At 36.1% G+C, this 22934-nt stretch overlaps 2 protein-coding genes across 9 annotated transcripts in view; one reads left to right on the top strand and one right to left on the bottom strand.

Annotated features, from left to right (window-relative positions):
• PNPT1 (polyribonucleotide nucleotidyltransferase 1) overlaps positions 1–19066 on the bottom strand; it is a 40131-nt gene extending 21065 nt beyond the window's left edge. Inside the window, exons 1-13 of one of the 4 annotated variants that reach the window (XM_067705016.1) lie at positions 18876–19066; positions 14257–14317; positions 13581–13655; positions 12759–12864; positions 11819–11868; positions 10736–10799; positions 10587–10634; positions 9534–9647; positions 4218–4404; positions 3290–3341; positions 2831–2888; positions 721–817; positions 167–269 (exon numbers count right to left, since the gene is read on the bottom strand). In XM_067705016.1, coding sequence (XP_067561117.1) covers positions 167–269; positions 721–817; positions 2831–2888; positions 3290–3341; positions 4218–4404; positions 9534–9647; positions 10587–10634; positions 10736–10799; positions 11819–11868; positions 12759–12864; positions 13581–13655; positions 14257–14317; positions 18876–19036 — 1176 coding nt within the window. In that variant the 5' untranslated portion in view covers positions 19037–19066. The remainder of the gene's footprint in view (positions 1–166; positions 270–720; positions 818–2830; positions 2889–3289; positions 3342–4217; positions 4405–9533; positions 9648–10586; positions 10635–10735; positions 10800–11818; positions 11869–12758; positions 12865–13580; positions 13656–14256; positions 14318–18875) is intronic. The other 3 variants (XM_067705015.1, XM_067705017.1, XM_067705018.1) reach the window with 3 other exon arrangements.
• Positions 1–22934, top strand: part of CCDC85A (coiled-coil domain containing 85A) — a 685546-nt gene that overhangs the window by 32032 nt on the left and 630580 nt on the right. The gene's annotated exons all lie outside the window — the stretch shown is intronic.

Genomic DNA, 22934 nt, shown 5'->3' with positions numbered 1-22934 from the left:
CTCTTGGGTACGTTCATTATCTTGACTGTTAAACATTTTTTAAAAATCAAAGTACTCTGAATAGATAATATATTCCATATGCTAAAAACCTACATAATGTACTTCTATTAGAACTAATTAAGCAATCCTGTATTGGCAAATAATTGTAGCTTTTTACATATATTACCTGTGTTTGTCCCCTTTGAAATAATGATGATCCATGAAGAATTTTAAACATATCTACCTCACAATTTATATTCCTAAGTGAAGTCAAATCTCGACCATCACACCTACAGTAATAAAGGAAATAATTAAGAAAAGCAGTGTTGGAAGTCAGAAAAATCACACATTATCTTTTGAATCCTACCAGGAAGTTCTCAACTTGAACTGCATGTCATAACTGCCTGTAGAACTTTAAAAAAATAATATAGATACCTGGGCCCCATCTTAAGTCCCACTGAATCAGAATTTCAAGGGTTGTGACCCATACACTTATATTGTTAAAAAGCTCTGCAGGTAATTCTAACATGCAGTCACAGCTGTGAAGCAATGCTCTATACGAGGCCCACAGAGAGATGAACACATCTACCCAATGCACACACTCTTCAACAGGTATCCATTTATAAAATAAACATTATATAATTCTTTCCTGTTACTTGAAAAAAAAAGTCTCTTGCTTTGAGCAAGTTGCCACTTTTGAGGAAACCTGCTTTCAATTCCATTAAAAAAGGATATGTTTACCTTTTGTATTCATTCAAAATAATACTTCTGAAAACATCCTTTGCAGCAACATTGAAGGATTCTATTATTTCATAGGAATCAACTTCTGGAAATTTTTCTATAGAAGAAAAGACAAACCAAAACAAAGATTTTCTCTTTCTGGAAGATAAGATTTCTCTTAAGTTCACAGTATCAAATAAATTAACTATGGAAGTAATAAGCCAAGGGAGTTGACTCTGAACATTTAGTTCTCAAAGTAGATAAATTAAATGTTTTTAAGTAGGAGAGACACAAGTATTATACCTCAAATGCACTGTTAATGGGAACTTAGTTTGCTTTCTACCAGAACAATAGTGCTTTGAAATCAGCTTTCTATTACATTGTTATCTGACAAATCTAGCCCACCATATCATGAGAAGGTTTAACTGATATTTTTAAGAGTAGTCTCCTTAACTCTTTTGCCTTAGGATCTTTTTATCTTGGTCCACAAATAGAGGAATAATTTTTTTTTATATTTTACAAATCCCTACCGACTAGTTTTTAGTTAACATTTATCAAGTTCTTTCATAACCCAGGTAATTTACATGTTTTTTTTTAATGCCTTTAATCTTTATAGGAATTTATGAGGTAAATTCTATTACTATTATCCCCATTCTACAGAAGAAAAAAACAGGCCTAAAGAGGAGGAGTAAATTGCCTGAGATAACTCAGGTAGTAACTGACAGCTGTAACCTGAATACAGATTTGTCGGCCTAAGCTTATGCTTTTAAATGTTCAGCTACTTTATCTTACCAATTGATTTATGCCAAGTTTTAAGCACTGTTCTCTTAAGCAATTGGTTTATTAAATATAACTTTAAAGTAACCAGAACACAAGAAGTGGCCACAGAGAGATATATTAAGAATTGTGTCTTCATCAGGCAAGAATAATTTTAAATATTATATTTTAATATGAATTTTTATGCTTTAACTGAGTTGCACTTGGAGATGAAAATAATTAGTAACAAAACATTTAAAATATCCTATGAACCCAGAGGGTCATGAAGGTATTCTATTATGTATTAATACAAACACAAAATCACTTTTCTTTTTAAATAAGGCAACAGGTGTTATACAGCTTCTCTGTCTTTTTTTTTTATGATTAGCTTTTTTATTGTAAATTAAGAAATTATTTCCCAGGTCAAAGTTATAAAGATATTAACCTGTATTTTGTACTAAATGCTTCAAAGTTTTTTTTTTTATTCAAACAGAAAGTCACAAAAATTATAATCATCGTCATCAGTTCACTCAGTCCCATGTAATTAATTTTTTTTCATCTTGATCTTTTGTTAGCACTTTTATGAATTCATCAGTTTTCCATTAGAGTTCTGAAAATGCTTATTCATTCAGTTCAACAACTTCTAATTCTTAATAGGATGAAATATAGTGAGAAAAGACCAAACTTTTTCAATGGCAATTATAGGTAATGGCCTTAATATCAAGGCTAGCAGCAGAATTTTTGTCTTAAAATAAGATACTCAGGTGAGAGAATATTTGTCTGTTAACAGAAAAATTAACGAGAACTATATGTCATGCCTGGTACACATTCAGTTTGTGATTGATATTAAAACAATCAAATCCTTTGTTTAATTTTTAGAGAGCAAGATTCTCTAAAATCTAAATTTTACAATTCCACATGTTAATAATAACAACATCAGTTAACACTTACTGAACACTTGCTATGTGCCAGGCGCAGATGTAAATGACTTATTCATTCAATCCCCACAAACCATGTATTATTAGTATTGCAGTTTTACAAATTAAGAACAAGAATTTTAAAGAATATCTTTTAGATTTTCATGACAGGATTCAACGATACCCATTTTGGAGTATGAGAGTTTGATCCAGAAAAGGTCAGGAATACCTCACATTCAGCATTTATTGGTGCCCACTCTATGTCAGGTGCAGTTCTTACCCATTTATAGAGGTCAATTTAACAGTAACCTTGGGATGTATCATTATTTTAAGTTTACCAAAGATAAAACTAAGGAGTAATGAGAATAACCAATTTGTTCAAGGTCTCACAACTGAAACTTTAAAATCTATTATTTCCTTTAAATATTTTTTAAACTAAAAAAAAAAAAAAAAATTACCTTTTAGTTGTTCCTCTGTATCTAATCTAATCTTGTTAACGGCTTCATCTCTGGAAATCTAAAAGAAAGTTGAGGTTCAGTTATTATATTTAACATTTCTATTTTTTAAATTATTATACAATTAACACATTGTAATAGTAATCAGATTTCTCTCTCATGGTAACATTCTTTAAAATATTGAAACTGGTTATTGATTTGTAGGGAATATTACCTGTTTAATTCATTTAAATATATTTCCACACTTCCCTAAAAGTTTTCCCTAAAACTTCCTTCCCAACAACAGGAGAATGGAGAAGCAAACAGCTAGGCTTTTATTTAGCTTTCTGTTTAGAGATTTTTCATAAAAACAGGACAAATATTCATAAACAAAACTGTGTAAGCTATGACAAAAAAGAATTCCCAGAACAATTATATAAACAAAATTCAGGTATACCTACTTTATCATTCAGGTATACCTACTTTATCATGTTCATGATCTGTAAAAACTGCGTAGAGTTTTTCCATGGCGAGTCTATTTTAAGCACAAAATAAATGTCAGCATATTTGGAAACACTAGGCAGTGTCTATTATAAACAAAACTGAAATATTTAATAATCTAAAATATTTAACATTTCATAAAGAATTAAAAATATGTATTTATTGCTCTATAACACTGCTAATCTGTTTACTATTTATAATATGATACAAAACACAAATTTCTTTCTCCTCACATCTTAAGGGAATCACACACATGCCCTCCCTTCTTCATTGTTCAATTAATTTCACCTTAGATTTTTCTCTTTCTCTCTGCTCAGTCTCTCTCATATGACCAGTTGTTTTTTCCTGTTCTACGTGTTTTGGCTGTTATTGCAGGCAACGCTTTTGTTGGGGACAGTGTATATAACTCTTTAATCTCTGAGTAATGGCTGTGAGACTCATACTAATGGAAATATTAACTTTTTCAATTTATTTCAAATAAAGTGAAATAATTTTCTGGTCATTCATTCATAATTTACTGAGTGCTTATGTGCAGGCACTATTATAAGGACTGGGCATATAGTGGTGATGGTATTTCTTTTCAAGAACCTCAACAGTTTCCTTAGATATTCAAATATCTTATGCTTTATATACTCTTTTTCCTTCACACAGAGAGATATGAGGATGATCTGAATCTTCACCAGTAAACTCACTCTCCCCTTTCCTTTGAGATTCAAACTTAGGCCCTTCAAGAGGGATGTGGATTTATCCTTTTTAAAGCATTAGACTGGTATTTATGGCAATGACTCTTAAAATAGAAGGGTGCTATTTAAGAAGTAATGCATGGACAATGCTTCCATGAGAAGTTTTTTCTGAGAGGAAATTAAATCTGGTGACACTTTCATATTTTCTTTTGTACAGATGTTCTTACTTATGAGCGTGTTTCACAATCTCTGGCAAAGGAACAAATAACTTCTGAGGTGTCCTCTTGGTAACACCAATTTCTTTTACCAACTGCTGGATGCCCTGAATTATTTGTTGTGTATATTTTACTCCCACTTTGATAGCATGGCAAAAGTCCTGCTGTAAAATATTCTCTGCAGAGGCTTCCAACATGACTAAAAAAAAAAAGAAAAAACAAAAGGACTGCCATTGAACCTTTTACCAATATAGCATTTTCAAATACCATGACATGACATAAATACTACAGATGAATTTTATTAATCCTTTTTGATTTCTTTCCTCAGAATCAACATAATTCCAAAATATAAACAGTAGTAAATGAATAAAGAAACCTTGATATTTGAAGTTAGGTTTATAGTCTTCATAAATTTAATGAGAGATTTCTCATAAAAAATGAAATGGAAAATAAACTACGCACACAACTTTTTATAACAGCTTTATAAGGTATAATTCAAATACCATAAAATTCCATCTTTTAATATGTACAATTGCATCTTTTTTTTAAATGTATTTAAAATGTAATTTTATAATATCAGCACAATAGGTGGCCAATAAATGTTTCCTGTTTAACAATATTTGATGTGACTTCCCACTTAATTTGGTCATTGTCACATTGTCTAATTCTTGCACAGGTGGGGAAATCTTTGTAGTGATACTGTTTCAAGTAAGCCAACTAGAGAACCCTAGCTACTACCATAAAAAGGTTGTTTTTATAGTTCTGTAACAGTAAAACTCCTGTGTAAAGCAGGGAAGCTCCAAAGTAAGGCTTCTAGCATGGTACCTAGCTAAAATCTACTATTCAGCTTTGGCTTTGGTTTCTACAAGGCTGAATAGACTCCTGCCAACTTGTGTGCCATTTCTGGCATTCCTCAACTTGTCCAAAGTCAAAGATCATGTAATACATAGTTGCCATCATAACTAATATGTTTAACCACATAATGTTATCATTAAGATTTATTATTGCCTAAAAAGTCACTTCTAAGTCTTCTAGGCATAATGGAGAATGAAAAAAAAATCTACTTATATGCTTCATATGTTGGAATTCCATCAGTCAATTGAAGCAGACCTGTGAAAGTGTAACAAAAGATATAACACTTGTGTCACTGGTGTCCTGGAAAGAGAGGAGAAAGATGGCAGGGCTGAAAAGTACTGGGAAAAAAAAATAGCTGGAAACTCCCCAAATTTGGCAGAGACATAAACCTGCATATTCAAGAAGCTGAATAAACCCTACATAGGATGACCCAAAGAAGACACATCACAATTAAACTTCTGATAACCAAAGACAAAGAAAAAAATCTTGAAACCAGCCAGAGAAAAATGACCTTACCCATATGGGAAAAGCAAACAACAGCAGATTTATCATCAGAAACCATGGAGGCCAGAAGGAAGAGGCATAATATTTTTCAGGTGCTGAAAGAAAAGAACTGTCATCCCAGAATCCTATACCCAGTGAAGATATTTAGGAATGAAGGAGAAATCAAGACTCTTAGATGAAGGAGAAAGAAGAAAATGTGTCACCCTAAAATGGCTAAGGAAAGTTCTCTAAACAGAAAGCAAACAATAAAGGAAGAAACCATGTTAAGAACATGTTAAGCAGAAATATTGGTAAGTACAATATACTTTCCTTCTCTGGAATTTTCTAAACTGATGGTTGAAGCAAAAGCAAAAATTGTGACACTTCCCTATTGTGGTTCTAAATGTAGATAAACATAAACAAATATACATGGGGGAGGGTAAAGGGAGGTAAGGTTTCAGTTCTTCACTTGAGGCATGAAGATGCTTCCTCTGATACCATGATATGGAGATGGTTATATCCTTTTTCTTATCTGTATTCCCATGACCTCTCACTTTCACAGAATTAAATTGGAAATTTAAAAACATGCATTTAGAGCTTCCCTGGTGGCATAGTGGTTAAGAATCTGCCTGCCAATGCAGGGGACACGGGTTCAAGCCCTGGTCCGGGAAGATCCCACATGCTGCGGAGCAACTAAGCCTGTGCACCACAACTACTGAGCCTGCGCTCTAGAGCCCATGAATCACAACTACTGAACCCATGTGCCACAACTACTGTAGCCCGCGCACCTAGAGCCCATCCTCTGCAAAAAGAGAAGCCACCGCAATGAGAAGCCTGCACACCTCAACGAAGAGTAGCCCCCGCTTGCTGCAACGAGAGAAAGCCCGTGAGCAGCAACAAAGACCCAACACAGCCATAAATAAATAAATAAAATAAACAAATTTTTAAAAAATTTAAAAAAACATGCATTTTAAAATTATTTATTTATTTATTTGGCTGCAACCAGGTCTTAGTTGCGGTATGTGTGATCTTTTCTAGTTGCAGCACATGGGATCTTTTTTTTTAAGTTGCAGCACACAGGATCTTCATTGCAGTGTGAGGGATCTTTGTTGCGGCATGCATGCAGGATCTAGTTCCCTGACCACGGATTGAACCCCGGACCCTGCACTGGGAGCGCGGAGCTCCAGCCACTTGGACCACCAGGGAAGTCCCAAACATGCATTTAATGTATGTAAATTATACCTCAGTAAATTCATTTAAAGAAGAGAATATGGCAAAGAAAATGAATATTACTCAGACTTTGTTTTCACCAATTAAATTTCAAAGCAATTCATTTTTCTTTTTTTTATTGTTTTATTTTTTGGCTGCATTGGGTCTTCCTTGCTGTGCGTGGGTTTTTCTCTAGTTGCAGCGAGAGGGGGCTACTCTTCGTTGTGGTACATGGGGCTCTCATTGCGGTGGCTTCTCTTGTTGCGGAGCATGGGCTCTAGGCATGCGGGCTTCAGTAGTTGTGGCTAGCGAGGTCTAGAGCACAGGCTCAGTAATTGTGGCGCATGCGCTTAGCTGCTCTGTGGCATGTGGGAACTTCCGGGACCAGGTCTCGAACCCATGTCCCCTGCATCGGCAGGCGGACTCTCAACCACTGCGCCACCAGGGAAGCCCTAAATATTTTAATAATGAAATGGTAGCAATTACTTTTTTGTAGTTTTGTATCCCAGAAGTTCCATGATGATGATATTTGACTTGGACCCAATATTAACTTTAATACATGAACATGGGGTCAGATGTATATTTGGTATACCTTGACAAAAGTACAGAGTACTGGCTGAAAATAGTGATGTGGAAGTCATAAAATGGATGCTGGTAACTTCTGAAACCAGTCTCCTTACAGGTTGGTTCTGAATCACGTTCAGCCTCCTTATAATTACTCAAGACTACCCTGTGATGGTTTAAGCAGTTTCTGGTTTCATTCTTCCATCTAGAGAGGAACGGGTGAGAACAGCCAGCTGGAAGGCTGCCTATCGGGTTTCTGTGGCATGCCACAGATACAGTAAAGATCCTTAGTTCATTCCTCCAATATCTATTTAAAATTAGAGGGGTTCAAATTCTAAGGCAGATAGAAGCTATATGACCATTTAGAAGCAAGTTTATTTTGTGTCTTAATGGTAATAGCAGGTATTGACTGTTTGCTTACTAGGTACTAGGTACTATGCCGGATACTTTACAAACCTTGATTCTAATCATAAAGGCCCTGTAAAGAAGCCAAATCGATTTACTAATTGGAATTAAATGAACATTGTAACTTTCAGCAAAAAAAATTTCAGATGGAGACCAAGTGAACTTCAAATAGTAAACCAATACTCTGCTCAAGGCCCTTTCTGAGATGCTCAAATATGATGTAGGGGTCATTCGTTATTCAGAGCTTCCCCATATCTTTGGAATCCTCTCTATATTTCAATAGTTCCCCACCTTCTCAAGGTAGAATCCAAAAACCATTTCCTTGCCTCCCTTGTAGTCATGGATGCAGATGTGTCACACTTCTGTCTAATAAGATGTAAGTGGAAACTGCTATGTGGGGACTTCTGGGAAAGTTCTTTAAAAGGGAGGCTGACTTACTCAGAGGGCACACTCCTTTTTCTATTCCCCTTTTTCTTTTTTCTTCCTCCTGCCTGTAAGTTAGAAAGTTAGAAAAGTTGGCCAGAGCTCTGGTAGCCTGTTCATAAGTATGAAGATGTGGGCCACACCCTGAGGATAGCAGAGTAGAAAGCTAAAAAGAATCTAGATTTCTTAAGACATTATGGAGCTGCTGTAATTGTCCTGGACTTATTACCTCTGAATTTTTGTTACTTGAGAGAAAAATAAGTTCCTATCTTGTTTAAGCCTTGTTATTTAGTTTAACCACACAATCCCTAACTAACATGTAGACAATACACAACTCCTGTTTCATGTGTTTTGTCTATCATATATATTGATAATACCTAATTCTAACTTATTACTAACACTCCAAAAGAAGCTGGAAATGAGGTGTCTCACACATTAATTGTACAGAAAAAGAACTAAAAGTTTAATAGTTTACGTTTCATCAAAATGTTCCCACATTAGAAGATCCATTGTCAAAAAGTTCCAGACATCACATGTCACATAGTAGAATAAACTGCTAAGAGACCTTAATTAATTTGTCCATGGTTAACTGTGGCAGATGCTGGGTTTCAAACCAAGGTCATTTGGACTGTTAAAGCCCATTCTTCTTCAACAGAACCAGCCCCTGATTTTCATTCATGCAATTATGACATTTTAGGTAGAAGGAGTGAAGGTGGCCCATGGTCAGAGCATTTCTTCTACTTTATTACTAGTTTTCCACCTACTGGAAATATGATACCTCTTTCTCAGAGGACAATAAACAGACTTAGAATGACTGCATTAGCCAAATTAAAATATTTAAATGAATGAAACAATTAATTTACTACCATAGTTGGAACTTCAAATTTTAGACTAGCTTATCTGTCTAAAAATAATTACTAGAATTATCTTGATAATGACTTTTGTATATTTCAATTAGAGTGGTATAACAGTCTATAATTTTAGGTATTATCTGATATGAAGCAAGAGCGCTACCAAAATAGGGCAGCAATAAAACAAAAATCTTTATGGCCAATTAACAAAGCACACATACAAAAAAAGAGTTTAAATGCATTTTTAAGAAGCCAGAACTTGTAAGTAAAATCCAGAATAAATCTACCACTTAGGGGCTTCCCTGGTGGCGCAGTGGTTGAGAGTCCACCTGCCGATGCAGGGGACACGGGTTCGTGCCCCGGTCCGGGAAGATCCCACATGCTGCGGAGCGGCTGGGCCCGTGAGCCATGGCCACTGAGCCTGCACATCTGGAGCCTGTGCTCCGCAACATAAGAGGCCACAACAGTGAGAGGCCTGCGTACCGCAAAAAAAAAAAAAAAAAAAAAAAAAAAAAAATCTACCACTTAAACTACTTACCAATCTGACTTTTAGGTGCTCCAGTAACCACTAAATTTAAAGTACTGGAAGACATTTCTTTTCGTGTTGGGTTAACAACACATTCTCCATCAATCATTCCTATTCGTACTGCCCCTAAAACATATTAAAATATTGGCAACTGTTTAATAAAAACTCAGTTTTCAAGACATCTTAGTGACAGCTTCAATCCCTATCTTCAATTGTGACCACAGTAAAATCCATATTTCTATCATGGTATTTAAGGCCCACAGATTATACTACCTCACCCTACCTCTGGCCTTACTCAGTTGCTCAAGTACACCATTTCTTCTACATCTCTGTGATTATGCTCATGTTCTTCTCCTGGTCTAGAATGTACTTTCTCTAAGGCAAGTGCTTACAATCTGACCCTACTAAGGTTCAGCTTAAATGTCGATAACTCTGAGGAGCTCTCCTTGACAGCCTGACCTCACAAGACTAAACCCGCCCTTCTCTATCATTTTCTTAGCACTCTGACTATACTTTTATAATATTGTTTATAAATATCAATAATTATTTGTCTGTTTCACTTATGCTGAAACCAAGAACTGTCTCATTCATCTTGTACTGCTGATGCCTAGTCTGCCTTAGTTCCTTTGGTGCTTAGCTCAGTATCTGGCATTTAGGACAGTCAATAATTATTTACTTGAAGAATCATTTGTATATTGCATGATTACAACTTATAAGAGCTGTAAGTTACAAACATGTTTGTATTATCCTGAAAGAGTATGTACTCTGACAATTTCCCAGTCCAAAAAAAGAGAAAGTCCTCTAACAGAAAAGGCAACAAAGAAGTCACAGTATCTAAAAACAAAATAATCTTTAACACCATAACATACTGCTATAAGAAACAAAACCCAAAGCAAAGATAAAAATATCTCAAAATGTTGAAAGGACTCTTCTTAGAATGTCATTTAATTCAACTCCCTAAGAAATAATAATTCAGAGCCAATAAATTTATGCCCTTGCTATAGCATGCTTACTCTTATTTCTTGAAACAAATATAATGTTTCTTATTTTCAAAACCTAACTTACCAATAGGTCCATTCCAAGGAATATCTGATAATGAGAGGGCTACAGAAGCTTTAAGGAAAAAGGAAAAAAATAAGAGCTGAAATAAAAATATTTCATCACTTAAAAAAAAAAACAACAGTAATAATTTGAATCTTTATTTTTATACTTACCACCATTAATTGCTAGGACATCAGGTTCATTAACACCATCTACTGCTAACAGATTACAAAGGATCTGGTGCAAGGGAAAAAATTCACAGCACTTAAAAAAAAAAAATCTGCTTGATTTGGGAGGATTATCATTTCGATTAACATCTTGTCCTAAAATATAGGAGCGCTATATGGTTAAAAGCAGGGCCTTTGTAGTCAAACCCCTTAATTCTGGTTATCATTTAACTACATGCTTGACCATTGACAAATTACTTAAATTGAGCCTCAAAAAGTTTCATTATCTTTAAAAGGGAAAAATAACAGCATCTTCCTAAACAGTTCTTAGGAAAATTATAGGAAATATTGTGAGTAAAGCATTTATAATACTGAGCATGTTGAAAGTATTCAGTAAATGTTAGCTATGTTAGTAAATGTTACATAAAAATATTGTCTTCTGTTTGCTAAGCATAGACAAATAAATTACACTGTAATAATATGCCTATGTCATGTACTTAGGAAAATAACTTCTTGAGGCAGTGACATCCTTGCAAAGGGAAATTTGCAAGGCATATTTATTTTTCTCAAATACATAAAATAGTTACTTAATTAAAGTATATGGGTCATTATTCTGAAAGAAAGTAATATTCACAAAGTATTAAAATATAAGAAAGTAGAGGTTTAGAGGACCCAGTGATAAAAATAGGTAATAAAGATTAGTTGTGTCAACTGTCCTAGTCTGTTACTAATATGACCTTCAAGGCCCAGCCTGAACTGTCCCCACCCACCTCAATCACTCTCACCTTTCTTCAGATTTACCAACTTCTTTCCTGCCTTAGGGCTTCTGTGCTTCCCATTCCATCTTCCTACACTCCTACATTGGCTAATTCCTACTCGTAATTCAGGTATCAGCTCAAATTGACACCAAATAAATGTTAGCTTTTAAAAATTATTGTTTTTAAAAAAACTTAATGTAAAATGTAACAGGATCACCAAAAATTCTTATTTTGTACTGTTTATAATGTTTAGCCTAGGAAGTATTAAATAGAGATTCAGTAAGTCATTTTTGATTGACCTGGAAACAAATAAACCTAAAACAGAACCTACCTGTGTATCATAAAAGTAGCCTGCTGGAAAGAGAGGTCTAATTGAACGATCTGCCAAAAGCAAAAAAAGAAAAGACATTAAATAGTTACTGACAGAAGCTGCTTCACAGTTTAAAACTTTTCCCTCATTAAACAAGCTAAAAAATAATATAACTAGCCATTCAATAAAACAAAACAATAATAACAAAAACAAAACCCTTGGACTAATTTACTGACAGGGTCAGTAAATATACATATATTAATATTAATATACATAATGCCCTAAAGATGAAAAACTAGCAGGGCAAGAGCACCCAAGTGTAAAATTGGGGAGCAGCTTTTCATTCTGGTTCCACAGGCATCAGAATTCATTGCTTATTTGTTATTTATTTATATAAGCAGAGGAAAGAGACTTAACCAACAGTAGACCAAAAGAAAATCCTTCCTTGGTTTTCTGTGTCTGATGAATGCATATAAATATAAAGTAGAAATTTTGGGTAGAAGAGCTATAGACTACAAATGATCCTCAATATTTAAGGATGTCGAAGATTTGACAGGTTATAAACATATTTCAGTAGTCGATGAATATAATGCTTTCAGGAATTACCATGTTGAACATAAAAATGGAAAATACTCAGGATAGGTTCAACAGAGTAGAGGCGTGGGCCACAGAATTTATGTGATTAATAGAGATTCATTCATTTAGTCAACAAATATTTATTGAATGCCTATTTTGTGCTGGGCAGTATGCCAGGTATAGGGGATTCAGTATTAAACAAACAAAAAGTTTTTTCTCTCATGGAGCCCACATTTGAGTGAGGGGATACAGAAAGTAAATAATCTTAGGCAGTGTTAATGTAGTGAAAGAAAATTTAAGAGATACTGTAGAATACAGATGGAAGAAAAGAGATACTAACACAGGCTTATCAGAGAGGATTAATGCCTCTATCTTAATATCTTACCTATTACTCGACTTGTAAGAATTTCTTTATCAGAAGATCCAATCTCTCTTCTAAGATAGTTTGTGGGAATTCTACCTGCTGCAGCAGCCTTCTGTCTATAGTCAACCTGAAGCAGCAATGAAAATGCAGTTCATTCGACTGCTTTTTGTAGTAGCAAACTATTCCCCAAGAATTTCTATATAGGTACAATTCTCCTGAGCTTGCAACAGCATATTCCAGACTACAAGTGGAGAACATTTTGTTTACTTTTAGTGTTTTGTATCTCTTAGGGAAAGGAGAGCTGATAGAAATGTTTCAGCAAATGGATTTTTAAAAAGCCTTCCACTTAGTCAGATGACTGTGTAGCGTCCCTACTTCCCACAGTAGCTTATCCTGGTCAAGTTCAACATTGCCTTTTTTGTATTACCTCTCTTAGATATAACTGCATTCCCCTTTTCATAATAAAAGAAGCCATAAAATACTAATGAGTTCTTTACTCTTCACCAAACATATACTTGCAGACTCATACTAAAGGGAAATTTATGAAAGCAATGAATTCATTCCTTATTAAACATGAAAGTACTTGTGCACTTCCACTGTTTTTGTCAACTTAATGAACTTGGACCTTGTAAAGTATGCTTACCACTAATATGAGAATTGGTTATGAAGCAATCATTTTAAATTCTTTTAATGACTCAGTATCAAACAATTAAGGAAAATCCTTTATTGTGCAAAGTACACTTTGTACTCACTAGACAGTGGACGAAAATACTACAAATTCTATATTTATGCTATAAATATATATATTTATGCTACAGTTCAGAAAAATCAGCAAATACTTACCACCAAAGGCATGAACTGGGAAGGTGAAGGTTTTGTTTTACTGACCGCTGTGACCATCACTGCAGTGTCACCTGACTTAGTTAAACATAAACAACAACACTGGTAAATTTTTTTAAAATCAGATATTAACATATAAGCAGTGAATGACTGAATCCTCCCTCAGTTAAATGAAGGGAAAAGAAATGTTATTCCATGACACAATGACTATGAAAATAATTATTCACAAGTAGTCCGATCTTAATCCCTTCTGCATGATCATGATCTGTATTAGAATAGTCACTAAGTTTTTCAAAAGCAACAGAAGTAAAGGGAAAAGGCTCACTGATAGCGTAGTCACATCCAATCATATTTTCTACTTCTTATTAGGAAATTTAGCCTATAAAAAATTTCCCAAGTATTACTATTGAAGAAACCTGTAAAATTACTTTCTCTAGAAAAGCATTACAGAGTTTACAAGAATAAAACAGAACCCCAAGTTTGGAAGAGATCTTAAAGTTCATTTAATATACCTAGTCCTCTGACTCACTGGTTGTCTGGAATGGTTCTGACACTAGAAATGGTCTGAATCAATTTCCAATACCAAAATTCTAAGAAGTTACATGATGTTGTAAAGATATTCAGTACCAGTCTTGATAACCATTTTTAAGATGAAAATTTAACAACTTGGACTTTTTACCTGTACTATAGCAGAGCCATCTGCAAATCTGGCCAGTTTTCCAGAGGATATTTCTAATTTTCTGTTTAAAATAAAAATTCAATACAAAAGGACTTAGGTCATCAGTACAATTCCCAGCTTAGTATAAAGCAATTAAAGATTCTAATAGAAGAACTAAAGGTTACCAAGCCCCACAGGCCCCCAACCAGCAAAAAACAAACTAAAAAGGGATAGAGTTCACTATCATTATTGAAGATACAGGGGAATTTAAGAGCTGCTTTAGGAAAAACATAGAAACCAAGGCACAGGATAATCTGAATGACACAGTATTTCTGGGGTGCAAAAGCTTTCTTCTTCTTTTTTTTTTTAAATAATTTTTAGAGGAGTATAGTTGCTTTACAATGTTGTGTTAGTTTCTGCTGTACAGCAAAGTGAATCATTTATATGTATACATATATCCCCAGAAGCTGTCTTCTTAAGTGTTTTTCCCATTTACCACCTTAGTCTCTTTTGTTTTACCACCCTTGCCTTGTTGATTAAAGTAGCCTTTTACCACACAAACTAGATCATTTCTCTCCTTAAATCCTTTAAAACTTCCCTCATTGCTTTCCAAATATAAACTCCAAGATTGACTGCAGACACCTTCATTTTCTACAATGGCGCCAAGATAAAGTCAACGGGGGAAAGAAACAGTCTTTTCAACCAATGGTGCTGGGACAATTGGATATCCATATGCAAAAAAGTTAATACAGTTGGACCCTTTCCTCGTATTATAAATAAAAATTAACTCAAAATGGATTATTGACTTAAATGTAAAAGTTAAAACTATAAAACTCTAAGGAAAAAACACAGGAATAAATCTTTATAAATTTGGGTTAGACAACGTCTTCTTATAGATGACATCAAAAGCACAACAAAAGGAAAAGAATAGATAAATCTGACTTCATCAAAATTAAAAACTTTCATGCTTCAAAGAATATTATCAAGAAAGTGAAAGAAAACCTACAGAATAGGAGAAATTATTTTGAAATCATATACCTGATAAGGGACTTGTATCTAGAATATGTAAAGAATTCTTACAACTTAACAATAAAAAGAAACCCAGTTTTAAAAACTGGCAAAGGATTTGAACAGATGTCTCTTCAAGGAAGATCAACAAATGGCCAACAAATAATGAAAATATGCTCACCATCATTAGCCACTAGGGAAATGCAAATCAAAACCACAATGAGATACTGTTCACATCTATTAGGATGTTATGTGTTGATGATGATGTGGAGAAATTGGAACTCTCATACACTGCTGATTGAAATGTAAAATGGTGCATCTGCTTTGGGAAATAATCTGGCAATTCCACAAAAGGTTAACAAAGAAGTACTATATGACCCAGCAATTCTACTCCTGTATATATCCAAGAGAAATGAAAACATATGTCCATGTAAAAATCTGCACATGAACCTTCACAGCAGCATTATTAATAACAGCTCCCCAATGGAAACAACCCAGATGTCTGCCAACTGACAAACGAGTGTATCAAGGAAGAGAGTACGGATACTGACAAGGCTGAGCCAAGGAGTGGACTATCCATCCTGGCTAAGAATAAGCCTTCCCAATTGTATCAAAAACCAGGAGAGAAGTGGAGCCAGGGAAGCACTGTTAAAAGCTTCTAAAGCTAATATACAGCATGGGTTTGAACTGCAAGGGTCCACTTATACATGGATTTTTTTTTTTAGTAAACACAGTCTTCGGTTGGTTGAATCATCTGATGCAGAACTATGAATAGGGAGGCCTGACTATGGGACTTGAGCATCCTTGGATCTTGGTACCCACGGCGGGTCCTGGAACCAATTCCACACAGATACTGAGGGATGACTGTATTTACAATGGGGACTGAATGAGTTGGTGAGAGAAAAACAAACAAGCAAACAAACCAGCTCTGCAGTACCCCAAATGTTCTCAAACCCATGCTTGATTTATAGTCAAATACCAAATCCTCCTACTTTCTTTGTTCCCTCTCTTGAGTCTAGCCAGTGTCTCCTTTAGGGATCCTAGACCACCCACCAGATAGTCCTATGGTTCTGCCTTGGTGATTGCCCTAATTTAAACTGTTTTTTCCCCAGGTGTGTGCAATTTATAGTATGTAAAGAACCAGGTGGTTACTTTCCATTGTCTCATCTCAGTTGGTGCTAACTGACCTATGTAATATTTTCTGTTAATGCACTTTTAGTTGTTTTTGGTGCAAATCTGTTATTAGTTTTGTATTTCATGGTAGATTTTACCTCTTATCAGTTTACTTGCCAAACATTTATGTATAAAATACCTTCAAATATTAATACATAATAGATTGCTAACACATCAGTGGCAAGTGGAACTGGGTGGCTATGGAACTGTATGGGAAGGAGATTTTTGAGCTTTTTAAATGTTGAACCATGTGAGTGAATACCTAATCAAAAAATACTTTTGAAAAAAATAAATAATAAAAAGGATAAGATGAGCAGGGAGATCCTATTGGTGGCCAGAAGAGTGGGAGGAGGCAGCTTAGGAAGATAGAAGGGAAAAGAGGAGCCATCTGCCACAGGAAGTAGAACTCCAGGGAGAGAGATAGGCTTAAAGAACATTTTTAGAAACACTTGCAAAATGGTATGGAATGTAACCACCTTACTCCAACTTCCACCAAGAAAAATTCAGTAGTATTGATACAAAACTCACCCCACCCCCACCCCTGCAAACAAAACAAAACAAAACATCCACCTTTAAGATTTGGCCTTGCTTTGTTGCTAACTCACATTTCATCTTTTCACTCCATCCACAGTAAGTTATTTGTAGTTACTCAACGCACTCTCTCACTTCTCTGCAATTGCGCTTGCCACTTTCTCTGCTACCTTCTCCTTGCCTTTCAGGATTCACCTTGAACAGTAAGCTTTAGGGTGTGATAAACATCCCTCTGTGCTCCTTCAGCACCCTGTTCATACCTAATACCTTTCCCACACTGATTTTCTCAGCACTGAACCTCTGTTTATCTTACTTCCTCATCAAACAATCTCTAGTGCCTTGTAACTCAATATCGTAGATGCTCAAAAATAACTTGTTGAAATGAAAATTAAAGTTACCCCAAAGGTTACTGTAAGTATTAAATACATTTACCACAGTAGTATACAACCTCCTAGGGCACTGTAAAGAATACACATAACAAGTATAAAGTATGTGGTACATAGTAATCACCCAAAAAAGTTTGCTGCAAACAACAAACTTATGACAAAGAAAATAATTGATTTACCCAGCAGGTATGATATTTATGAATCTCATTGTTACAACACACAACACAGGTTTAAAAAGAGGTTACAAAAGAGGTCCAGGTTGACTAATAAATGAAAGATTCAAAGTAGATTATTCATGAAAAATTTGGAGGGCAGAGGCTAATCTTGTTGCTTTGAGTCCCTCCTGCCTAACAAATAGGAAATGTCTGTTGAGTAAAATGTTCTGGGGCATTTCTTCAGAGAAGAATAAATGTTCGGTCCTTGAAGAATGGAAGAGATATCTTTTCCCTCAAAAAATCAAAATCAAGGAATGCCAGAGGTGGAAAGACGTTAGAGATCATCTAGCCTAGAGGTCAGCAAACTACAGCATGTTTCTTTACAGCCTTTCACCTAAGACTGTTTCTTACATTTTTAGACGGTTTGTAAACACACATGAATATGTGATACAGTATGCAGCCCACAAAGCCTAAAATATTTACTATCTAGCCTCTTACAGAAAAAGTTTGCTGAATCTTTATCTAATTCAGTCTCTTCATTTGCGGGGCAGAGAGGGAGGGCTGAGGGGGGCCGAAAGTGGTGAAGTAACTTGTTTAAAGATCATTCAGTAACTTAGGGAGGAAGTCTTGGATTCAAAGCCAGATTTTCTGGCTTTTGTATGAACTAGGATCAAAGTTTTTTTAAAAGTACATGTGAAAGGTGTAGATATATAAAGTAAGCATTAGCAGTTTTATTTATTCTAAAAATGAATCCGGTAGTTTTTAAAAAGTGATTTTCGACATGAATTCTGGCAGACAGACCCCTAAAGAGAGTAACGGTTTGAAAAACAAGTTCAAAATCCACCTAGCCTCATAGTACTAGCTTTGGTTGACTCTGAGCAAGCTACCTAACCTTCTCTGAGCCTCTGTTTTAATACATTTACTACAGGCTTAAACATGAGAGTATCATATAACCGGCGTTCAATAAACTGACCTTGCCCTTCCCTTTCTACCCAGGGTCATACAGGCCAAGCTTTTTAGGCAGTAAACTGAATTGGATGACGTAAGCATCAATGATCAACGCATTATCTTTTCATTTCATAGCCCAGGAGTCCCCGAAAATAAAGGGAACGGAAAACAGGTGGACAGACTCAGCTGGGGAAAAGAAGCCCGGAGTGGGGCAGAAGGGAGGAACAAAAAGCAAAGGGCACGAGGCTGAGACAGCGCGAGAAGGAGGGTGCCAAGAGACAGACTCAAAATCCGGAAAGGGAAATTTGGAATTTAGGTTTGGGATAAAGAGGAGGAAAGAGACCTGGGGTGTCGGATTCCTACTCTAGGAGGTGAATGTACTCGGGCTGGCCTGTCATGATGCCTTGTGAAAGAACAGAGAACGCACACCGTTCCTTACCTGCTGCCTAAGTCCACGGCCACGGTTCGCGACCCCGCGCCACCCCATAGTGCTCGCACCTGCAACTGGGTGAGTGTCCGACCCCGCCCTGGCAGACGGAGGGGACCATGGCCCAGTGGCCGGAGCCAGACGCACGAGCAGCAAGGCCTGCAAGCCGCCATGACACCCGGCAAGCGCTCAGCCCGGGCTGCGCCCTGATTGGCTTGCTCAGCAGGTAGTGGGCGGAGCCTAATGCAGTTTCGTTTCCGCGGTGCAGTGGGGAACGCCGGGGAAGCGGATACCGGGCCGCTTTCTACGAAACCTAGAGAGGGCCAAACCTATCTGAACGCGATTGTGACTTAACCAGTCCTTCTTTCCGTATTAGCCAATGAACAACAATTAGAAAAATAATGTGGGCTTTTTGGTTGTTTTTTGTTTTGCTATAGTAGTTTAAAAGAAAGTCCTAGAATAATATAAGTGTTTAATAAGTAGAGTAAATATAGTAGTAATAGAAGTAATCAGAAAACACATTATTATTTGGCTTATGGGAGCTGAGAATTAGGAGAATTTGCGCAGTGGGCCATGGAAAGAGATCTTTCTCTCTCCCCTCCTTCGCCCTGGCTTTTATTTTATAAATTCAAGCAACAAATATATTACTACAAAGGTTTGCGTTAATTTATTTCTAGTAAGTTAATTTCACTTCTTGTTGACCTATATCGTCATTTTGTATATCTTTATGATCATTTTGGATTCATCTTCCTTTCCACTGATAATATTTAGCAGTTTATTCCTCTGCCTGTTTTGGTCAAGTGTTAATACTTTCTAAACCAACTCTTAAATGCAAAGTGCTTGCTACTATTTAAAAAAAATGTTTTGGAAAATGAAAAAGGTTTTTGGAATTTGAATTTGATCCATTTCTAGGGGGTGGATAAATTTCTCCCACCCCTCTTAATCTGCCTGTTGGAAAATCTTTACGTGGTTCCTGGAATGAACCAATGATCATTTTTCTACTGTGAGGGTCATATTACTCTTTTAAGGTCATAATCCCATCCCCCCCAAAGAAATCCAAACAAAATCCAATGCACATTCAAGCAGAGTTTTAAGAACAAAAAGTGTTAACTCCAGACAGACAAATTATAATATTTGGTGGCAAAGCAGCTCCCTTATACCTTGCTCTCAAGAGCTATTATCACTGATTTGGAATTTCCATGCCAATAGAAGGGATTACTGTTAACTCTATTTATAGGTATTTAGTGTTAAAGTAGTTTTTGCCTCTTCCTCTACCTTTGACTTTACCTTGTTGCCAGTGTTTCCAAGACCATTCCATTGAGACCTGTTATAAGGACAAATCTATCAGAATCTACCTGCCGCAATTCAACATGATTTTAGATTTATAAAATAAGAATACTAAATCACCTTTTGGTAGAGTACCTAAGTACTATATAATCATTTTCATTTAGGCAGTATTGCCTAGTAGTTTAGAGCATAGACTTGAAGTTGTTACCAATCCCCAAAGGGTCAGTGACCCCTCAATGGGTCCTTTGCCTGGAGTTGCAAATGCCACTTAAATGAAACCAGGTTCAGTATAGCACAGCAGAAACTTTTATTGATTAAGGAATTGAGAAAGGAGAGCTCATGCTCTAGAAATACCTTCTCCCCAAAGGGAGGGGAGTAAGGGAATTTTAAGGGGTAATAGGCAGATAAGTCATCAGGGCTGTAGGAAAGGGTAGAGATTTCCAGGGGCAGCTGGGGGTAGCTGGGGCATACGCAGTTTTCCATGCTTCTTTGCACAAGGCATGAATTGTGCCTAGCAGAATACAAATCCTCCCTTTGGGCAGAGATTATAGCACAGTAATTAAGCAGAGGTAGCTTTTGGATACTTCCAGGTCTTGTGTGTGTAGGTGCGTTCCTGTGGTCAAGTCAGAGCTGGTTCAGGACAGTTGACCACTGCATATCTCTTAAAGCAGAGCTACAAAACAACTCTGTCAAACACCAGGTGATTTGGAAATAAACAAAGAGATATATCAAGGCAAGGATCCATTAGCTCTCAGGGACTGGTACGAATGACAGAGTATCTCCCTTCTCCATTCCTTGATGAATGAATTAAGTTTCTGCTGTGCTATACCAAATCTGGTTTCATTTGATTGACATTTTCAACTCCAGGCAAAGGACCCATAGACCCATTGAGAGGTCTCCGACCCATTGGGAATCGGTAACAAAGTTAGTCCTGAATGGTGCCAGTCTTGGCTTTGCCATTTGCTAGTTGTCTGACCCTATCTCTCTGAGCCTCAGTTTCTTCATCTGTAGAAATGGATAATACAAATCTCAAAGGATTTTTGTAAAGATTAAACATGACAGAGGATGTAAGATGTTTATCATAGTACATGGCACATTGTCAACAACTCAATAAATGGTAGATTCAGCTTTGATTCAGCCTTTTAAAAAATTTAATTTAATTTATTTTTTATACAGCATGTTCTTATTAGTTATCTGTTTTATACATATTAGTGTATATATGTCAATCCCAATCTCCCAATTCATCCCACCACCACCACCCTACCCCGCTTTCCCCCCTGGTGTCCATACATTTGTTCTCTACATCTGTGTCTCTATTTCTGCCTTGCAAACCAGTTCATCTGTACCATTTTCCTAGATTCCACATATATGCGTTAATATACGATATTTGTTTTTCTCTTTCTGACTTACTTCACTCTGTATGACAGTCCCTAAGTCCATCCAAGTCTCTACAAGTGACCCAATTTCATTCCTTTTTATGTAATTCAGCCTTTTCTTAATTTTCCCTCTAGTTTCCTCTGTTTGAAATACTGAACAACCTTCTTTCCTTCAGAAACTAACCATGGATCGGTTAGCTTTCATCCAGTTGGAAATGCTAGAAAGCAGAATGTGCACATTAAACCCAACTGTTTGCTCACACCAATCCAAAATAATTGAAATGGTAGTAATTGGATCATAAACTCCAAGGCAAATATGGATAGTGAAATCTTGTGGCAGAGCATTATTATGAAGTAGTCATACAGATGATCAGGCTATGTTTACATTAAGCATTTTAAGACTGACGTAGAAAGAAACGTATAAAATGTTTAAATTCTTGTGGTTGTAGCTACTGAAGCTATGACCCATGAGGTTCAATCTGAAATTGAACCTCACATTCTAGAAGTATAGTTCTGCCAAGTCTAGTTTGAGAGTCAAAATATAATTTAAAATCAGTTTCTTTACCTTGAAGCACATTAACGGTGATCCAATTTAAATCCACCAGCAATGTTTTTCAGATCTCCTTTTCTCTTTTCTTCAAACTCCAATGAAGCTGCATCAAAATAGTTAATACCACTGCACCCTCTGAGTAGCAATTTCATTTAAGTAAAACACCATTGCATTAAATGATTGTTAATTAAAATTTAATTTGGTTTGTAGTTTGGTTTAATATTGATAAATATTTATTTATTTATTTATTTTAGTTTTATGACTAAGCTACCAGAATAAGGAACTTATGTTTTCTTATATATTTGTGCATATTTAAGCAACATAATAAAAAGTATCTTCGGACACTGAAGGGTTACATGAAATTTTTTTTTTCTTGAAAGAATGTAGCATATTCAGCATTAACAAAGTCTGCTCAACACCATTGCCAGAGGGAGCTTTCTAAATCACAAACCTAAATGTGTCTCCATCTTTTTTTTTTTTTTTTTTTGGTGGTACGCGGGCCTCTCAGTGTTGTGGCCTTTCCCGTTGCGGAGCGCAGGCTCCGGACGCGCAGGCTCAGTGGCCATGACTCACGGGCCCAGCCGCTCCGCGGCATGTGGGATCCTCCTGGACCGGGGCACGAACCCGCGTCCCCTGCATCGGCAGGCGGACTCTCAAACACTGCGCCACCAGGGAAGCCCAGGGAAGCCCCTGTGTCTCCATCTTGATTAAACTTCTTCTATGGCTTCCTAAATCTTTAATCTACATGATAAAATCTCAACTGCTTTGTGTGGACTATGAAATTTTTTCCTATTCAGCCTCATCAATTTTGACTTACTACCCTACTTCTTTATCTCCCTCTCCTCATTTTTATTTTAT

Source organism: Pseudorca crassidens, chromosome 14 (assembly GCF_039906515.1).
Source record: "Pseudorca crassidens isolate mPseCra1 chromosome 14, mPseCra1.hap1, whole genome shotgun sequence".
Taxonomy (NCBI): Eukaryota; Metazoa; Chordata; class Mammalia; order Artiodactyla; family Delphinidae; genus Pseudorca; species Pseudorca crassidens.
The sequence above is the reverse complement of the archived record's forward strand: the minus strand, read 5'-3'. Positions and strand labels throughout refer to the sequence as shown.